At 42.8% G+C, this 18,068-nt stretch overlaps 1 protein-coding gene across 1 annotated transcript in view; it reads right to left on the bottom strand.

The window, feature by feature from the left end:
- SLC9A7 (solute carrier family 9 member A7) overlaps window positions 1–18,068 on the bottom strand; it is a 280,631-nt gene that overhangs the window by 29,788 nt on the left and 232,775 nt on the right. Inside the window, exon 14 of the mRNA XM_049871328.1 lies at window positions 15,053–15,116. Coding sequence (XP_049727285.1) covers window positions 15,053–15,116 — 64 coding nt within the window. The remainder of the gene's footprint in view (window positions 1–15,052; window positions 15,117–18,068) is intronic.

Genomic DNA, 18,068 nt, shown 5'->3' with positions numbered 1-18,068 from the left:
TTGGCTACTTAGTCATGGTGTCCCTAGGAGTGAAAAAGATAGGAAATCTATTAAATATCTATATTTACTTGATCTGTATAAACGGATGAATTCTAGGTCAAGTAAACAACAGTCTAACTCGAATCGCCGGAATAGAGAGTCATGGTCCCTCAATCAGTTCCCAGACTTGAGCAAATTTAAAGACCCACAACCCCTTGAATGAAGGGGAGGCCAGGTCCCCTTGAAGAAGGACTCCAATACACTGCCAAAACTATACTGTTAATCTCTCTCCTGGCTTCCCCAAAGGGATATACAGCCTTTTATAAGAGTGACTGTTCATTGGGGAAAAGGAAATAATCAGAGTTTTGGGGGATTACTAGATACTGGCTCTAAACTGATACTAATTCTACAAAAAAAAAAAAAAAATTTTTTTTTTTTTTTTAAATGTCACTGTGGCCCATCAGAGTAGGGGCATATGCAGGTCAGGTTATTAATGGAGTCTTGGCTCATGTCTCTCTCACAGTAGGTCCAGTGGATCCCTGAACCCATCCTGTAGTGATTTTCCCAGTTCCAGAATGCATAATTGGAATGGATATACTCAGCAACTGGCAGAACCCCCACATTGGATCCCTGACAAATAGAGTAACCTTTATTACGGTAGGAAAAGCCAAGTGGAAGCCATTAGAACTGCCCTTATCTAGGAAAATAGTAAACCAAAAGCAATACTGCATCCCTGGAAGGACTCCATAGATTACTGCCACCATCAAGGACTTTAAGGATGCAGGGGTGGTGATTCCCACCACAACCCAATTCAACTTGCCTATTTGGTCTGTGCAAAAAACAGATGGATCTTGGAGAATGATGGTAAATTATCAAAAACTTAACTAGGTGGTGATTCCAATTGCAGCTGCTGTTTCAGATGTAGTTTCATTGCTTGAGCAAATTAATACATCTCCTGGTACCTGGTATGCAGCTATTGATTTGGCTAATGCCTTTTTCTCCATACCTATTTCAAAGGAACATCAGAAGCAGTTTGCCTTCAGGTGGCAAGGCCAGCAATACACCATCACTTGCCTACCTCAAAGCTACATCAACTCTCCAGCACTATGTCATAATTTAGTCCACAGGGACATCGATGGACTTTCCCTTCCACAAGACGTCACACTGGTCCATTACATTGATGACATTATGCTAACTGGACCTAATAGGGAAGAAGTGTCAGTGACTCTACACTTACTGGTAAAACATTTGTGTGCTGGAGGGTGTGAATTAATCCCACAAAAGTTCAGGCACCTTCCACCTTGGTGAAACTTCTAGGGGTCCAGTGGTATAGGGCATGTTGAGATATTCCTTCTAAAGTGAAGGATAAGTTATTGCATCTGGCTGCTCCCACAACTAAAAAGGAGGCACAATGCCTAGTGGGCCTCTTTGGATTTTGGAGACAACATATTCCTCTTTTGGGTGTGCTACTCTAGCCTATTTATCAAGTGTCTCAAAAAGTTGCTAGTTCTGAGTGGGGACCAGAACATGAGAAGGCTCTGCAACAGGTTCAGGCTGCTTTGCAAGCCACTCTGATACTTGGGTTACATGATCCAGCTGATCCAATGGTGGTTGAAGTGTCAGTGGCAGATAGAGAAACTTTTTGGGGTCTTTGGCAGGCCCCTATTGGTGAATCACAGCACAGACCCTCGGGATTTTGGAGCAAAGCCCTGCCATCTTCTGCACATAACTACTCTCCTTTTGAGAAACAGCTTTTGGCTTGTTACGGGACCTCAGTAGAGACTGAATGCTTAACCATTGGACACCAAGTCACTATGCAGCCTGAGCTGCGCATCATCAACTGGGTGTTGTGTGACCCACAGAGTTATAAAGTTGGAGGTGTACAGCATCACCCCATTGTTAAATGGAAGTGGTATATACAAGATCAGGCCTGAGCAGGACCTGAAGGTACAAGTAAGTTGCATGAGAAAGTGGCCCAAATGCCCCTGGTCTCCACTCCTGTCACATTACCTTCCATTTCCCAGTCTGCACCTGTGGCCCCATGGGGAGTTCCTTATGATCAATTGACTGAAGAAGAAGAAAACTCATGCTTGGTTTACACATAGTTCTGTGTGATATACAAGCACCACTCGAAAGTGGACAGCGGCAGCACTACAGCCTCTTTCTGGGACCTCCCTGAAGGACAGTGGTGAAGGGAAATCCTCTCAATGCGTAGACCTTAGAGCAGTGCACCTGGCTATTCACTTTGCTTGGAAGGAGAAATGGATAGATGTGTGATTATATACTGATTCACAGGCTATGTCCAATGGTTTGGCTGGATGGTCAGGGACATGGAAGGAACATGATTGGAAAATTGGAGACAAGAATTTATGAGGAAGAGGTGTGTGGATAGACCTTTCTGAATCGGCCAAAGAAATGAAGATATTCATGTCTCATGTGAATGCTTACCAAAGGGTGACCTCAGCAGAGGATGATTTTAACAATCGAGTGGATAGGATGACACGTTCTGTGGAAACCACTCATTCTCTTTCCCCAACTACTCCCGTCACTGCTCAACGGGCACATGAACAACATGGTCATGATGGTGGGGAAGAAGGTTATGTGTGAGCCCAGCAACATGGACTTCCAGTCACCAAGGCTGACTTGTCTACAGCCACTGCTGAGTGCCCAATCTGCCAGCAGCAGAGACTAACACTGAGTCCCCAGTATGGCACCATCCCCCGAGGTGACCGGCCAGCAACTTGGTGGTAAGTTCATTACAGTGGACTACTTCCTTCATGGAAAGAGCAGCATTTTGTCCTTACTGGAATAGACACTTACTCTGGATATGGATTTGCCTTCCCTGCATGCAATGCTTCTGCCAAAACTACCATCCATGGACCTACCGAATGCCTTATCTACCATCATGGTATCCCACACAACATTGCCTCGGATCAAGGGACTCACTTCACAACAAATGAAGTGAGGCAGTGAGCCCATACTCATGGAATTCACTGGTCTTACCAAGTTCCCCATCATCCTGAAGCAGCTGGCTTGACAGAACAATGGAATGGCCTTCTAAAGATACAATTACTGCTCCAGCTAGGTGGCAATACCTTGCAGGGCTGGGGCAATGTTTTCCAGGAGGCTGTATATGCTCTAAACCAGCTGTTTCTCCCGTAGCTAGGATTCGTGGGTCTAGGAATCAACGGGTGGAAATGGGAGTGGCACCACTCACTCTTACTCCTAGTGACCCACTAGAAAGATTTTTGCTTCTTGTCCCCGTGACCTTATGCTCTGCAGGTCTAGAGGTCTTAGTTTCAAAGGGAGGAATGCCTGGAGACACATCACTGATTCCACTGAACTGGAAATCAAGAATGCCACCTGGCCACTTTGGGCTCCTTATGCCTCTGGATCAACAGGCAAAGAAGGGAGTTACCATACTGGCTAGTGTGACTGATCTTGATTACCAAAAGGAAATTGTACTGATATTACTTAATGGAGGTAAAGAAGAGTTATCTGGAATACAGGAGATCCCTTAGGGTTTTTCTTAGGACTGCCATGCCCCATGATTAAAGTCAATGGAAAACTACAGTAACCCAGTTCTGACCTGACTACTAATGACCCAGACTCTTCAGGAATGAAGGTTTGGGTCACCCCTCAGGCAAAGAATGATGACCAGGTGAGGTGCTTGCTGAAGGCAAAGGGAATACGGAATGGGTGGTTGAAGAAGGTAGTTCTAAATACCAGTTATGGCCATGTGACCAGCTGCAGAAATGAGGACTAACTGTTATGAGTATTTCTGGTTTGTATGTGTGTATCAAATATTTTTGTTTTCTTCACATAAAATATAAGATGTAAACGGGGCTAGTGCGTTTTCAGTTGTACGCATGTTAGCTGTATCATGTTAGGTGCACGTATGACTTTATAATTGTCTTTATTCAGAGATTATGTATGGTTTAAGGAGATGTGTATATGTGCCAAGATGACAAGGGGTAGTAGACTCTGATGGTTAAGATTGTGTGTCAGCTTGGCTGGGCCATGATTCTTAGTGTTTATATTTGATCACTCCCATGATTGAATATGCTGTGCAGAGCCAATCAGTTGAAGGGAAGTTTCCTTGGGGGTATGGCCTGCATCTGAATATAAGCAGGCATTCTAGTGTTTTTGCTCACTCTGGTTCCTGTGGCTGCCTCCTGTTTGTCTGACCTCCGGCTCTTGGGACTTGAGCTATAGCTTATCTGCAGATCTTGGGATTTGTCGATCTTCACAGCCTGAAAACGGGAGCCTTGCTCTCCAACTTGCCGATCTTGGGTACGCCAGCCCCTGTGGCTACGTGAATCGAGAGAAGCCTCTATCCAGATCCATGGACTTGGGACTTTCCAGCCTCTACCATCGTGTGAGCAGTTTCCTTAATATAAATCTGTCTCTATATATTTATAAGCTTTACTGGTTTTGTTTTTCTAGAGAACTCAGCCTAAGACACTCATTTTTCCTTTTCTTTCTCCCTCCAATCCAGCCCTGTCCTCCCCACATTCCCACTGGACTCCACTACACCACCACAGCTAGAGAACCACTGGCACACTGGCCCACCACTGCCCAGGGTCCGCCCTGCCTCCACTCATGGAAACCAGCAAGCTGCCTTATTTAAATTTCTTTCTTCCTCCCACCTAGCCCAGTATGTCACCTCTCCTCCCTTCCTACAGGCCTCCAAGGTCCACCACGCCCCCATTTGCTAGCAGTCACTGCACTGCCATTTTTTGTTTTCTCTTTTCTTTCTCTCTCCCACCTAGCCCTGTATGCCAACGCCCCCCTTCCCACTGTCCTCCACTGCACCACCATGGCCAGACAGTCACCATCCCACTGCTGCCCTTTGATCAGTGCAATTCCCACCCACCAGCCCCATCTCACTGCCTTTTTTTCCTTCCTTACTTTTCGTCCTCCCTCCCACCTAGCACCATATGCAGCCTCTTCCCCCTTACTGCTGGCCCCCATTGCACCACTGTAGATAGAATGCCACCAGTGCACTACCTTGCCACTGCCCCAGGTCTGCCCCATGCCCATTTGCCAGCCCCCATCATGTCGCCATTTTTTTTCTTTTTGTTTTCGTTTTACCTCCCACTTAGCCTCATACATCACCTCCCCTGCCTTCCCAACAGCCCCAAGGCCTCTCTCCACTGGCTAACATTTTTTTCCTCTATTTTTATCTCTTTTCTTCCCCTCCCACCTAGCCCCATGTGCCACCCCCCTTTCCCACCAGTCCTCACTGTAATGCCATGACTAGAGCATTCTCAGCGCTCAGGACTGCCACTGCACCAGGCCCGCACTGTCCCTCCCCTCCTACCACTTGACCAGCTGCTGCATGGTGGCAAGTGAGCCCATACCACTCCCCATCTGACACACCCGCCTGTAAGGTGAGGGGCTGTGAATGCTCCCACACTGCTGGACCAACATCAGGAGGCAGGCAGCACCTGCCCAGTCCGCCCTTAGCCACTTCGCCAAACCAGTGTAAAGTGAAGTGAGCTTGCTCTGCCTGCTGCTGCCCTTACTACTCAGAAAAAGGAGAGCCATCGTGCCCACAGACAAGTGAGCAGCAAAGCACACCTGGCCCACCTGCCGTAATATATCAAAAGAAAACCAAAAAGTAGGACAAAACAAACATACAATCAATAAATAAGGAAAATAATACCTTAATGTCTCAGAGACAGTAGGCAATATCAAAACATACAAAAAGCAGGACAAGGTGGCTCCAGCAAGTGACCAAAACAAAGATTCAGATGACCTTCTGGTAGAAGAAAAGGCAATGGAACCTGATATGGAATTCAAAAGACTAATATTTAGGGCTTTCCAAGAGACTAGGAAAGAGAGCAATGAAAACACAGACAAAACTAAGGAAAAAATAGACAAAATCATGGAAAACACAGACAAAACAAACAAAAACATAGCCAAAATCAAGGAAAACATAGACAAACTAATAGAAGATCTTAGGAAAATAATACAAGAAGAAAACATCAAAATAAATAAACAATTGGAAATCATACAAAAATAGCAACTAGAAATTCAAAAGATAAATTTTGGAAATGGACAACTCAATAGAAGGTTTTAGGAGCAAATTTGAAACAATGGAAGACAGTATGTGTGAGATTGAAGACAAATCTATGGATGCCACTTTGAGAAAAAAATCAGAGGAAAGAATGAAGACAAATTAACGAAACTCAAGAATTATGTGGAACACAATCAAGAGCAAAAATTTGCACATGACAATCCTGATCCAAATACCAACAGCATTCTTTAACGAGTTGGAAAAACTATTCACCAACTTTATATAGAAAGGAAAGAGACCCTAGATAAGCAAAGCGTTATTGAAGAAAAAAAACAAAAACAAAGTAGGAGGTCTCACACTACCTGATCTCAGAACCCACTACACAGCCCCGGTAGTCAAAATATCTTGACAACAGCAGATACATAGAACAATGGAACAGAATCAAGAACCCAGATGTAAATTCATCCACCCACGGTCGGCTGATCTTTAACAAAGGACCAAATCAAATGGGGAAAAGACAGCATTTTTAAGAAATGGTGCTGACAAAATTGGATGTCCATCCATAAAAAAATGATAAATAGGACCCATACTTCACACCATACACAAACACTAACTCAAAATCGATAAAAGATCTAAATATAAAACCTAAAATGATAAAGATCATGGAAGAGAATATAGACATAAAGCTAGGGGCCTTAATACATGGCATAAATAGAATATAAACCATAACTAACAATGTACAAACACTAGAAGAAAAAATAGATAACTGGGAGCTCCTAAAAATTAAACACTTATGCTCATCGAAACACTTCACCAAAAGAGTAGAAAGAGAATCTAGACACTGGAGAAAAAATTTTGGCTACAACATATCCAAGTGTCTAATCACTAGGATCTATAGACTACTTCAACACCTCCACAACAAAAAGACAAATAACCCAGTTAAAAAATGGGCAAAGGATATGAATAGGCACTTCTCCAAAGAAGACATTTGGGTGTCTAACAGACACATGAGGAAATGCTCGCAATCATTAGTCATTAGAGAAATGCAAATTGAACCTACAATGAGATACTATCTCACCCCAACATTACTGGCAGGAATAAAAAACAAAAAATAACAATTGTTGGAGATGTTACGAGGAGACTGGAACTCTTATGCACTGTTTGTGGGAATGAAAAATGGTACAACCATTCTGGAAAACAATATTGCGCCTCCTTAAAAAGCTAGAAATAGAAATACCACATGATCTAGCAATCCCACTCCTAGGAATATATCCTAGGGAAATAAGAGCTGTCACACAACATATGCACACCCATCTTCATTACAGCATTGTTCACAATAGCAAAAAGATGGAAACAACCTAAGTGCCCATCAAAAGATGAATGTGTGAATGAATGGTACATACACACAATGGAATGCTAAAGAACAATAATAAATCTGTGAAACGTCTCACAACATGGATGAACCTGGAGGGTGTTATGCTGAGTGAAATATGTCAATCACAAAAAGAAAATAGTGTATTATAAGATTCCAGGAAAAGGTTTACACACAGAAAGAAATAATCTTTGGTGGTTACGAGGGAGGGGAGGGATGGGGAGGAGAAATCACTAACTAGATCATAGACAAGTGGTAACTTTGGTGAAGGGAGACAACACACAACACAGGGGAAGTCAGAACAACTTGACCAAGGCAAAGTCACAGAAGCTTCCTAGACATATCCAAACACCATGAGGGACTAAGTTACTGGGGCTGAGGGCTGGGACCATGGTCTCAGGGGACATCTAGGTCAATTGGTATAAAATAGTTCATAAAGAAAATGTTCCTTTGGTGAGTAACACCTGTGGTCTCAAAAACTTGCGGGTGGCCATCTAAGATACATCTATTGGTCCCATCACATTTGGAGCAAAGGAGAATGAAGAAAACCAAAGACACAAGGAAAACAGTTCCAAGGACTAATGGTCCACATGAACTACAGCTTCCACCAGCCTAAGTTCAGAAGAACTAGATGGTGCCCAGCTATTAACACCAACCACTCTGACAAGGATCACAATAGAGGACCCTGGCCACAGCAAGAGAAAAATGTAGAATTAACAACAAAAAAAAGACCAGATTTACTGGTCTGACACAGACTGGAGGAACTCCAGACTATGGACCTTGACACCCTGGTATCTGAGAACTGAAGCTACTCCCAAAGTCTACATTTTAGCCAAAGATTAGGCAGCCCTATAAAACAAATAATAACACACGTGAGGAACGTGTGTCTAAGTTCAATCAAGTATACAAGACCAAATCGGCAACATCTTCCCAAAAGCAAAGACGAAAAGGCAGAAAGGGACAGGAAAACTGGATGAATGGACACAGAGAACCCAGGTGGAAAGGGAAAGGCATAGAGTGCTGACACACTGCAGGGATTGCAACTCATGTCACAAAACAACTTGTGTATAAATTTTTGAATGAGGAACTAATTTGCACTGTAAACTTTCATTTAAAACAGAATAAAATTTTAAAAAAGGAAAAAAACCAAAAGGGTACTATAAACCACCAAAGACAAGTCTCCCAAAGTCAGTCTTACCTGCTCCTCACCTAAAACAATAAAAAAAACCAGTGCCATCGAGTCGATTCCGACTCATAGCGACCCTACAACAAAATCTCTACTGTGTCATGCAAAGCCACAAAGAACTATTAACACCTGTAATACTTTCATTTTTTAATTTTTATTGTGCTTTAAGTGAAAGTTTACAAATCGTCAGTCTCTCATACAAAAATGTATATACACCTTGCTATGTACTCCTAGTTGCTCTCCCCTAATAAGACAGCACATTCCTCTCCACCCTGTATTCCCCATGTCCATTCACCCAGCTTCTGTCCCCCTCTGCCTTCTCATCTCCCCTCCAGACAAGAGCTGCCCCCATAGTCTCATGTGTCTACTTGCGCCAAGAAGCTCACTCCCCACCAGTTTCATTTTCTATCTTATACTCTAGTCCAATTCCTGTCTGAAGAGTTGGCTTTGAGAATGGTTCCATTCTTGGGCTAACAGAAGGTCTGGGGACCATGACCTCAGGGGAACACCTGTAATACTTAAGTTCTTGCCATCTCACCTCAAGGAACTTACAAGACTTATATAAGCCCCAAGAGAAACAATGCAAGTAACTAAAGCAAAGGGAGGACTTCTGTTCGAAGGCAAATCAACAAAAGGTCTTCTCAGGCTATAAACAGATAGGCCTGCAGTCCATAAAATTGGATAAAGCAAATCCTGAAATGTAAAAAACAAACGGACAACCCGTAAAGATTACAAGGGGTAAATTTAGGACAAATAATAAGTACAACTTTGTAAAAGGGGCATTAAACAACTTCTTATTCCAAGTAATGGTGCCAGAAGTATGAATAGGTACAGGAAGAACTTAGATACATGGTGGCTTTAGGGAAATCAGGAAGGCTGTATGGAACAGGATTTAGGCTGCTAACACAGACAAGCCAGTGGAGCCCTTCCTGTGGGGTCCAAACAGAACAGGGCTAAGCAAGGGTTAGAATGTGTATAGTTTGATCCTACAGTATGCAGTACAGCCTCTTTCCCAGGTTGCACTTGGAGACTAGGTTTTCCATTCATGTGCTGCCCACAGAAAAAGTGGGGACTTGCTCTTTCACCATGCCCCTCCTGAGAACTTGCCTTCTCACCAGATTTCATATGTCCATGTCTTAAGCTCAGGCTATGTCTTGAGCCTGGAACACCCTTTCTTATTCTCACCTTCTCCCACCTACAACACCTCGTTGGCCAACCCCTTTCAATATCTTTCAAGGTTGTACACAGCATTGGCTTCTCTGAGAAATGTTTCAAAAGCAACGGAGCACTCTAAGAGGTGTTAATATCACAGACTTCCTCAACAGACTAAAAGACACCAGTTGTCGAAGAGTTGATTCTGACTCACGGCAACCTCATGTATGTCAGAGAACTGTGCTCCATATGGTTTTAAATGGCAAATTTTTGGAAGTAGATCACCAGGTCTTTATTCAGAGGTGACTTTGGGTAGAATTGAACCTCCAACCTTCTGGTTAGCAGCTGAGTGTGTTAACCATTTGCACCACCCAGGGACTCCACATTTGGGGTAGCAAGGAAAAATCTACACTCCTTGGTGGAGAGCAGACAAGGCTCTCCATCCTTACCCTTCATCACACTTTTACCAAGCCCTTAAGGATGGAGATTCAGCTGTCTTATTTGCAGATGTATTTCTAGAGCTCAAAATAATATCTGAAATATAACAGCTGCCCAATAGATATTTGTCAAATGAGTACATAAATTAATATTAATTCTGAGCCTTCTAGAAAAAGAATAGCAGAATGTGAAATCAGCGGCCCATGGAGACAATCAGAAGAACAAACAAACAAAAAAATTGGGGAGGCAAGGGGTAGTAATTTGAGAAAAGGCACCTCAGCAAAGGTTTGAAATTAAACATTTAGGTAACTGAGCATCAAATTTCAGCCTGGAGGAAAACTGGAGGAGGACCCGGAAACACAAGCGAATCTAACTCACGCAGAAAGTCGTATGTCAATACAACTGTCCACAACTGATTTTCTAGTTTTCACACACACGATGGTTTCCTTTCCTCCACATTCCACTAATAACCTGCTTGTGTCCTTGTCCCAGGTTGAAAACATGGGCCTTGCCTGCTGATATGATAAAGTCGGGACACATTCAGATCCGTGCTCTTTCTTAGCTGCTCCAAAGGCAGCCTCATCAGTGAGTGCACTTCTGTAAACTTCAGGAAGGAAGTGAATGATGTGTCTGCATATCCAGCCAACACAAATCGCAGCTGTGTCTGGCATGAAAAGCACCCCCTTTAATGGTGTGGGAGGCCACCCCTAGGGCAGGACAGCTTGCTCCCAGCCGGGCTTGTTTTTGTTTTAGTCACAAAGTCACCAAGACCTCCAGAGAAACAAAGCAACTGAGTTTTTTGTTTTGTTTTGTTTTATTTTAACAGTCACACTTGCCAAGGACATGAAGCTGAAGTCTGCCCACAATATTCTTATGTTTCCCTTATATGAAGCCAAAACTTCCAGCCAACAGCTCCGTTTCTTCCCCCAAATGAGCTAATATTCTGTAGCTCTGTAGTCACAACTCTGTTTATAACCTTGGGCTTCTAGAATCAGTGAGGAAAATTGTGCTCATTATAAGAAATGCTTTACTTTCAAATATCAAGTTTTTGTTGGCTTATTTGTTTGTTTTCAGGAAGATCATTTATAAAATGAGGTAAAGAAAATTGCCCTTTCTTTTCTAATGGGGAACAAACATCTGGACTTTCCCCACCTCTGATTTCAGTTTCATGACAACACCGAGCATATGACCTGGATCCAATTCAAGGGAAACTGTAAGAACCCATGGTTTCACCCAAAAATGAGAAGCCCGTTTATTTCTCTGTTTCACTGTTTCTCATGACTCTGAGCCCTGCTGGTAGTAGTTCACTGGAATGAGAAGGCTCAGGCTAGGAGGATTTAGAGAAATAAGGCCCTTCCTGCACAAGGTATGAATCATTTCTAAGAGGGTGTCCTGAGGAACCAAGCTTGAAGTTCGTCTTTTTTTCCAGTCTGAGAAATCTTGAAAGATTTCCAAAACGCCAGCAGAACTGATTTTGAGGGTCCCTCTGTATGACCGTGTCCGAAGTTTGGACAGAAGGAGGTTAAGGGAAAACTGTTGCTCTAAATTACCTTCCACACAGTTCCCAGCTAAGGCTGGCAAATGGGGCACCATTAGGAGTTCAGCAGAAGTCACTGCCAGCCCTGTTCACAATGCCAAGTAAGCACAGTGCTCTCTGCCCCAAGGGTCCTCCATAAGCCATCAATAACACTGACTTTACTCATCCAGGCCCACCCGGGAAAGTTTCTGAGGCTCACTCCACCTAGAAGGACAGGCCCTACTTGAGCTGTCATTGCATGGACTTAATGCCAGAACTCTTAGCATTTAGGACCCACTGCTTTCTCAAACACTTCTATGGAAAAGTGACGGCAAGTTTGTTACTAATTCTAACGACAAGCCCAGTGTTTCTAGTGTGCAGTCCTTATGATATATATATATATATATATATATATATATAGTAAGCTCAGTTACATGAAACCAACCAAACCATTTCATTTACTTCCTTTTACAGATGCTTGAGTGTGGAGGTAGGAGTAATGGACAAAGCAAAAGTGCTGGGGATGTTTTGACTGGTCTGGAACTGTCAAGGTAGTTTTTCTCCAAGCTCTGGCTATCCAGCTGACTCAGCCTATTTTTCTTACAAAATTAATCTTGGCTGGCCATAGTTCTATAGTGGATGCTTTGGAATAGGGTAACCATATCTTAACAGAGCCACCATTTTCCTTTCAACAAAATAAAGACTTGCATCACACTTTTCACTCAGGTTTTCTCAGAATGAGTTTCAAGATCTCCCAATATATTGCTCTAAATTAGCTTCCAAGTACACAATTCCTGAACCCCTATTTTCTAAATTTCTTAACCAAAGGTAGAGTCAGATAGCAAATTTTCAAAAAGAACTTCTCATTAAAACCACATGTTCCCAATTGGCACAATGGCCAACTCTAATATAATCTCAAATGTCTTCTGGAACACATTCAAGTAGGTACCAAATCTCCAATGAAGCTCACTGAAAAATGTTTCCAAGGAGTCTAGAACTTTCAGAGGCCATGGCTCTGGTTCCTTAAGCTGAGACCTAGAATGGGTATGAATGCCATAAATGCTGTTATAAGCTGAACTATATCCCCCTAAAAGATATGTCTATGTCCTAACCCCCAGTACCTGTGACTATAACCTTATTTGCAAATAGAGCCTTTACAGATATAATGAAGTTAAGATGAGGTCATTATGTTGGGCTCTAATTCAATTATGACTGGTGTCCTTTTAAGAAGAGAAGAGATACAGACACACAGGGAGAACACCATGTGATGACGGATGCAGAGATTGGAATGATGCATCTACATACAAGCCAAGAAACACCAAGGGTTGCCAGCAATGCCAGAAGCTAAAAGAAAAGCATGGAACATATGCTCCCTTAGAATCTTTAGAGAAAGCATGGCCTTGCTGACATCTTGATTTCGGACTTCTAGCCTCCAGAACTATGAGAGAATAAATTTCTGTTGTTTTGAGCCTCTCAGTTTTTGGTACTTTGTTACAGTAGCCCTAGGAAACTAATGCAAATGCCTTATCAGGCTGTGACCGCTCTCAAAGAGAAAGCCATCAGAAAAAGCTATAATGGCATCCCCAAAGCAACACATTTTGGAAGACTTATTAAATCCAATTTGGTAGATGGATTCATTTGGAAGACCCTATGGAATTGGAAATATGCAGACTGGATTTAGAATTAAGTGCAACGATAAGTACAATTCAAAGCTGACAGAAAAAAAAATGACACTGTACACGGTTTCACAGACAAGGCACTCATGTCGGCAGTAAAGATACCTGCTGCATTGTTTCATCTCTCACTCCCCCATCTATCCACCAAATACCTACTGAGCTCCCCCATATGCCAGGCACTGTGCTCAACACTGGGCGTTCAATTCTGGACAAAATTGTTCTGGACTCCCAAGGCCAAAGGAATAACATTTTTGTATCACATTTTTGCTCCCATCACAACCCTTCTTTCCCTACCTTGTCTGCCCAGGACATGCCAGCCTGGTGAAGGAACAAAACCTGGAGATGAATTCATTCTGACAGCACCATAACAAGGATGGTATGGCAGCTTTAAAACATGCCTACAAATTCTTTGACATTCTTCCCACGCAGAGGTTATGGTCTGTATCCCCTTCCCTTGAATCTGGGTTGGCCTTAGTAACCAATGGAGTGCCACAGAAGTGATGCTGTAATACTTCCAAGGCTAGATCAGAAACAGTGATGTAGCTTCCACCTTGCTTGTTGGGACGCTCACTTTTGGGACTCTGAGCTGTCATGTAAGAAATCTGGCAACCCTGAGACCACCACCTGTGAGGAAGATCGGGCCACATGTAGAAGCCACATGTAGGCATTCCAGCCAGCAATCCTAGTCTTTGAGTCCTCCCAGGCCAGGCAATGGACATATGAGTGAACAAGCCTTCAGATGATTCCGGCCCCCAGCCATCGAGTTACCCCCTGCTTTCAAGCTTTCCCAGCTGAGGCCCTGGAATTCATGGAGCAAAAGCAAGCTGTCCCTATTATGTCCTTTTAAAATTCCTGACCCAAAGTATCCATGAACATAATAAAGTGTTGTCTTGGGGCAGTTCGTTATGAAGCAATAGTAACTGCAGCATATGATCAAATCAAGGGCCAGCACCCTCCCCTCCCCCCACATGGTCTACATTCTGATTCCCTCTGCAGTCTCAGAAGCCCTGACCTGCTCTCACACTTGCCTCAGCGAGCCCCTCCCAGATGCTGCTATAAGGCTGTGCTACTCACTGTTTCTACAACCGGCCTTACCAGCACTCTGCTCCAGGCCCACACTGCCGCGACACCCTGCCCAAGCCTTAATTGTTAGTAATGCTATGACTTCCAGCACCTAAGGGGGTGGGATCTGCTGTTCTACCACTGCTGGGCTGGAGGGGAACTCAGAGTGCTGTAGAGGACCCCAAGCCCTGGAGGAACAGGAGTGCTTGCAACCACTCAGTGTCTCTCCTCCCTTCTTCAGATTCCCTGGGCTGGATAGTCAAATCATATCCCTCTCCTTCCCTTGCCCAGGCACCACTGATAGACTCAGAACCAGTTATGATGAGTAAATCCCCAATATATCAATTCTGGAAAGTAAATACTCTTCGTGCTCAGCCCATCCCCTTAATATGTTGTTTAAGAACATAGAGATTGGGGTCAAATCCTGGCTCTATCATTTTCTAATTCTCTGACCTTAGATGACTCACTTAAACTCTCAAACTTCAGCTTCTAGTCACCTGAAATGGGGATAACAGCACCTACTTCTTAATGTTGTCTAGATCACAAGGAGGGAATCCACATAAAGGGCCTGGCATGTAATAGGTACTCAATACATTTCAGCTACGTTTAATGATGTCTTCTCTGGAAAGAAGTGTTTCTCATGACTTACCCCTTGTAAGACTTGAAAGCTGTCATTGTTGGGTGGTGGGTCTTGATCTGGGTCAACACCAACTCTGCAAATCACCAGGGAGAAACACAGGAAGAAAAACACAAAGTGTTAGCTTGGACTAGGGCAGCCATGTTGCCTGAATATAGCCAAGATGCTGATCATCTCCCCAAAGCAGAAGGAGTGGTTAGCTGAAAGGAGAGGAAGGCCATCATGCAACAGTTGTGTGAAAGAGGCCCCATACTGCACCAGATCCCAGAGGGGAGGAAGAGCACTATCCTGGGGGCTTATACTGTGAGCAAGGCTTCTGGAAAACAGCACACGCTGGCAATGGTCCATCTGCCTTCCTGCACCAGATGGCCCCAGTTATCACCATGAGGGTCCCACTGCACTGGGCCTTTTCCTGTCTGCTGCTTCTTCACTTCCTCCTTGACCTTCTTTTATTTCCCTATCATTTGACAATAAAATTTTCATATACGCAGGGAAAAATTGAAAGAATTTATAGAGAACATTTGTATACCCTTCCACCTAGATTTTACCATCAACATTTTACTGTATTTCCTTTATTACATATCTACCCAGTTCTCTGTCAGTCATGTTATTTTTTGGATGCATTTCAAATAAAGTTGCAAGCATCAGTATACATTCCCTAAATACTTCAGCATGCATATCATTAACTAGAGTCCTGACCTGCTTTTAATCCTGGTGCTCCCACATCCTCCAGCAACAAAGAGGACCTGAGAATTCACACACTTGGGACCAACTACTGAAGAGCAGAAGGAAAAAGCAAAGTGGCAAAACCACTTATAACAAATTCCAGGAAATCACCAGGGTAGTTATCTTGGTCTAGTAACATGCCAGCCATTGCTCTATGCATCTGTAAGTTTTTATCACCCTACCGTCCTCATTCTGAGGCAGAGAACTGTGACACAGATGATGGTGGTGATGGGGGAGGAAACAAAAGATGCCAAGCAAGTTCTATATCTTCCTTCACTCCCTCCAGTGTAGCAAAAATGGACAGTATTCATTTTTAATAGCCCCTAAAAAAAAATATGTAGGAATAAATCTAACCAGGGAAGTAAAAGACCTGTACAAAGAAAACTACAAAACACTACTGCAAGAAACCAAAAGTGACCTACATAAACGGAAAAACATATCGTGTTCATGGATATTGTGAAAATGTCACTTCTACCCAAAGCAATCTATAAACACCAACAGCATTCTTTGAAGAGATGGAAAACCTAATCATTAACTTTATATGGAAAGGGAAGAGACCCTGGATAAGTAAAGCACAATTGAAGAAAAAGAATAAAGTAGAAGGACTCGCACTACCTGACCTCAGAACCTACTATACAGCTACGGTAGTCAAAACAGCCTGGTCCTGGTACAACAGATACTTTGACCAATGGAACAGAACTGAGAACCCAGATGTAAATCCATCCACCTATGGTCACCTGATCTTCAACAAAGGCCCAAAGTTCATCAAATGGGGAAAAGACTGTCTTTTTAACAAATGGTGCTAGTAAAACTAGATCTCCATCCACAATACATAAAACTGGATGTCCATCACACCATAAACAAAAACTAATTCAAAATGGATCAAAGAACTATATATAAAACCAAAAAACTATAAAGATCATAGAAGAAAAAAAAGGTCAATCCTAGAGGCCCTAATATACGGCATAAACAGGATACAAACCATAACTAACAATACACAAACACCAGAAGATAAGCTTCTTTTAAATTTTTAAACACTTCTAAAAATTTAAACACTTATGCTCATCAAAAGACTTCACCAAAAGAGTAAAAAGAGAACCTACAGACTAAGAAAAAAATTGTGGCCATGACAAATCTAACAAAGGTCTAACCTATAAAATCTATAGAAAAATCTAATACCTCTACAACAAAAAGACAAATAATCCAATGAAAAAATAGGCAAAGGATATGAACAGGCACTTCAACAAAGAAGACATTCAGGTGACTAACAGACAAATGAGGAAACGGTCACAATCACTAGCCATTACAGAAATGCAAATCAAAACTACAATGAGATACCATCTCACCCCGACATCACTGGCATAAATCAAATAAAGAGAAAATAACAAATGCTGGAGAGGCTGTGGGGAGCTTGGAACTCTTATGCACTGCTGGTGGGAATGTAAAATGGTATAACCATTTTGGGAAACAACATGGCACTTCCTTAAAAAGCTAGAAATAGAAATACTGTATGATCCAGAAATCCCACTCCCAGGAATATATCCTGGAGAAATAACAGCCTTCACACAAATAGACATATGCACACCCATGTTCACTGCAGCATTACTCACAATAGCAAAAAGATGGAAATAACCTAAGTGCCCATCAACAGATGAAATGGATAAACAAACTATGGTACATATACACAATGGAATACTACGCAACGATAAAGAACAATGATGAATCTGCAAAACATCTCACAACGTGGATGAATCTGTAGGGCATTATGCTGAGTGAAATAGGTCAATCACAAAAGGGCAAATACTGTATGAGACCATCATTATAAAAACACATGAAAATGTTTCCACACAGAAAGACACAATCCTTGATGGCTACAAGAGAGGGGAGGGGTGGGGAGGGAAAAATACAAACTAGATCCTAGATAAGTGGTAACTCCGGTGAAGGGTAAAATAGTACACAATACAGGGGAAGTCAGCACAACTTGACCAAGGCAAGGTCATGGAAGCGTCAAAGCATGTCCAAACTGCTTGAGGGACTGAATTGCTGGGCTGAGGGCTGGAGACCATGGTCTCAGGGGACATCTAGCTCAATTGACAGAACACAGTTCATAAAGAAAATATTCTATATTCTACTTTGGTGAGTAGCATCTGAGATCTCAAAAGCTTGTGAGCCACCATCTACTGGTCTCACCTCTTCTAGAGCAAGGGAGAATGAAGAAAACCAAAGACACAAGGGAAATATTAGTCCAAAGGACTAAGGGGCCACATCTACCACAGCCTCCACCAGACTGAGTCCAGCACAA

The sequence above is a fragment of the Elephas maximus genome, chromosome X (assembly GCF_024166365.1).
Source record: "Elephas maximus indicus isolate mEleMax1 chromosome X, mEleMax1 primary haplotype, whole genome shotgun sequence".
In the NCBI taxonomy this organism is placed as follows: domain Eukaryota; kingdom Metazoa; phylum Chordata; class Mammalia; order Proboscidea; family Elephantidae; genus Elephas; species Elephas maximus.
This window is presented reverse-complemented; position numbering and strand designations above follow the sequence as displayed.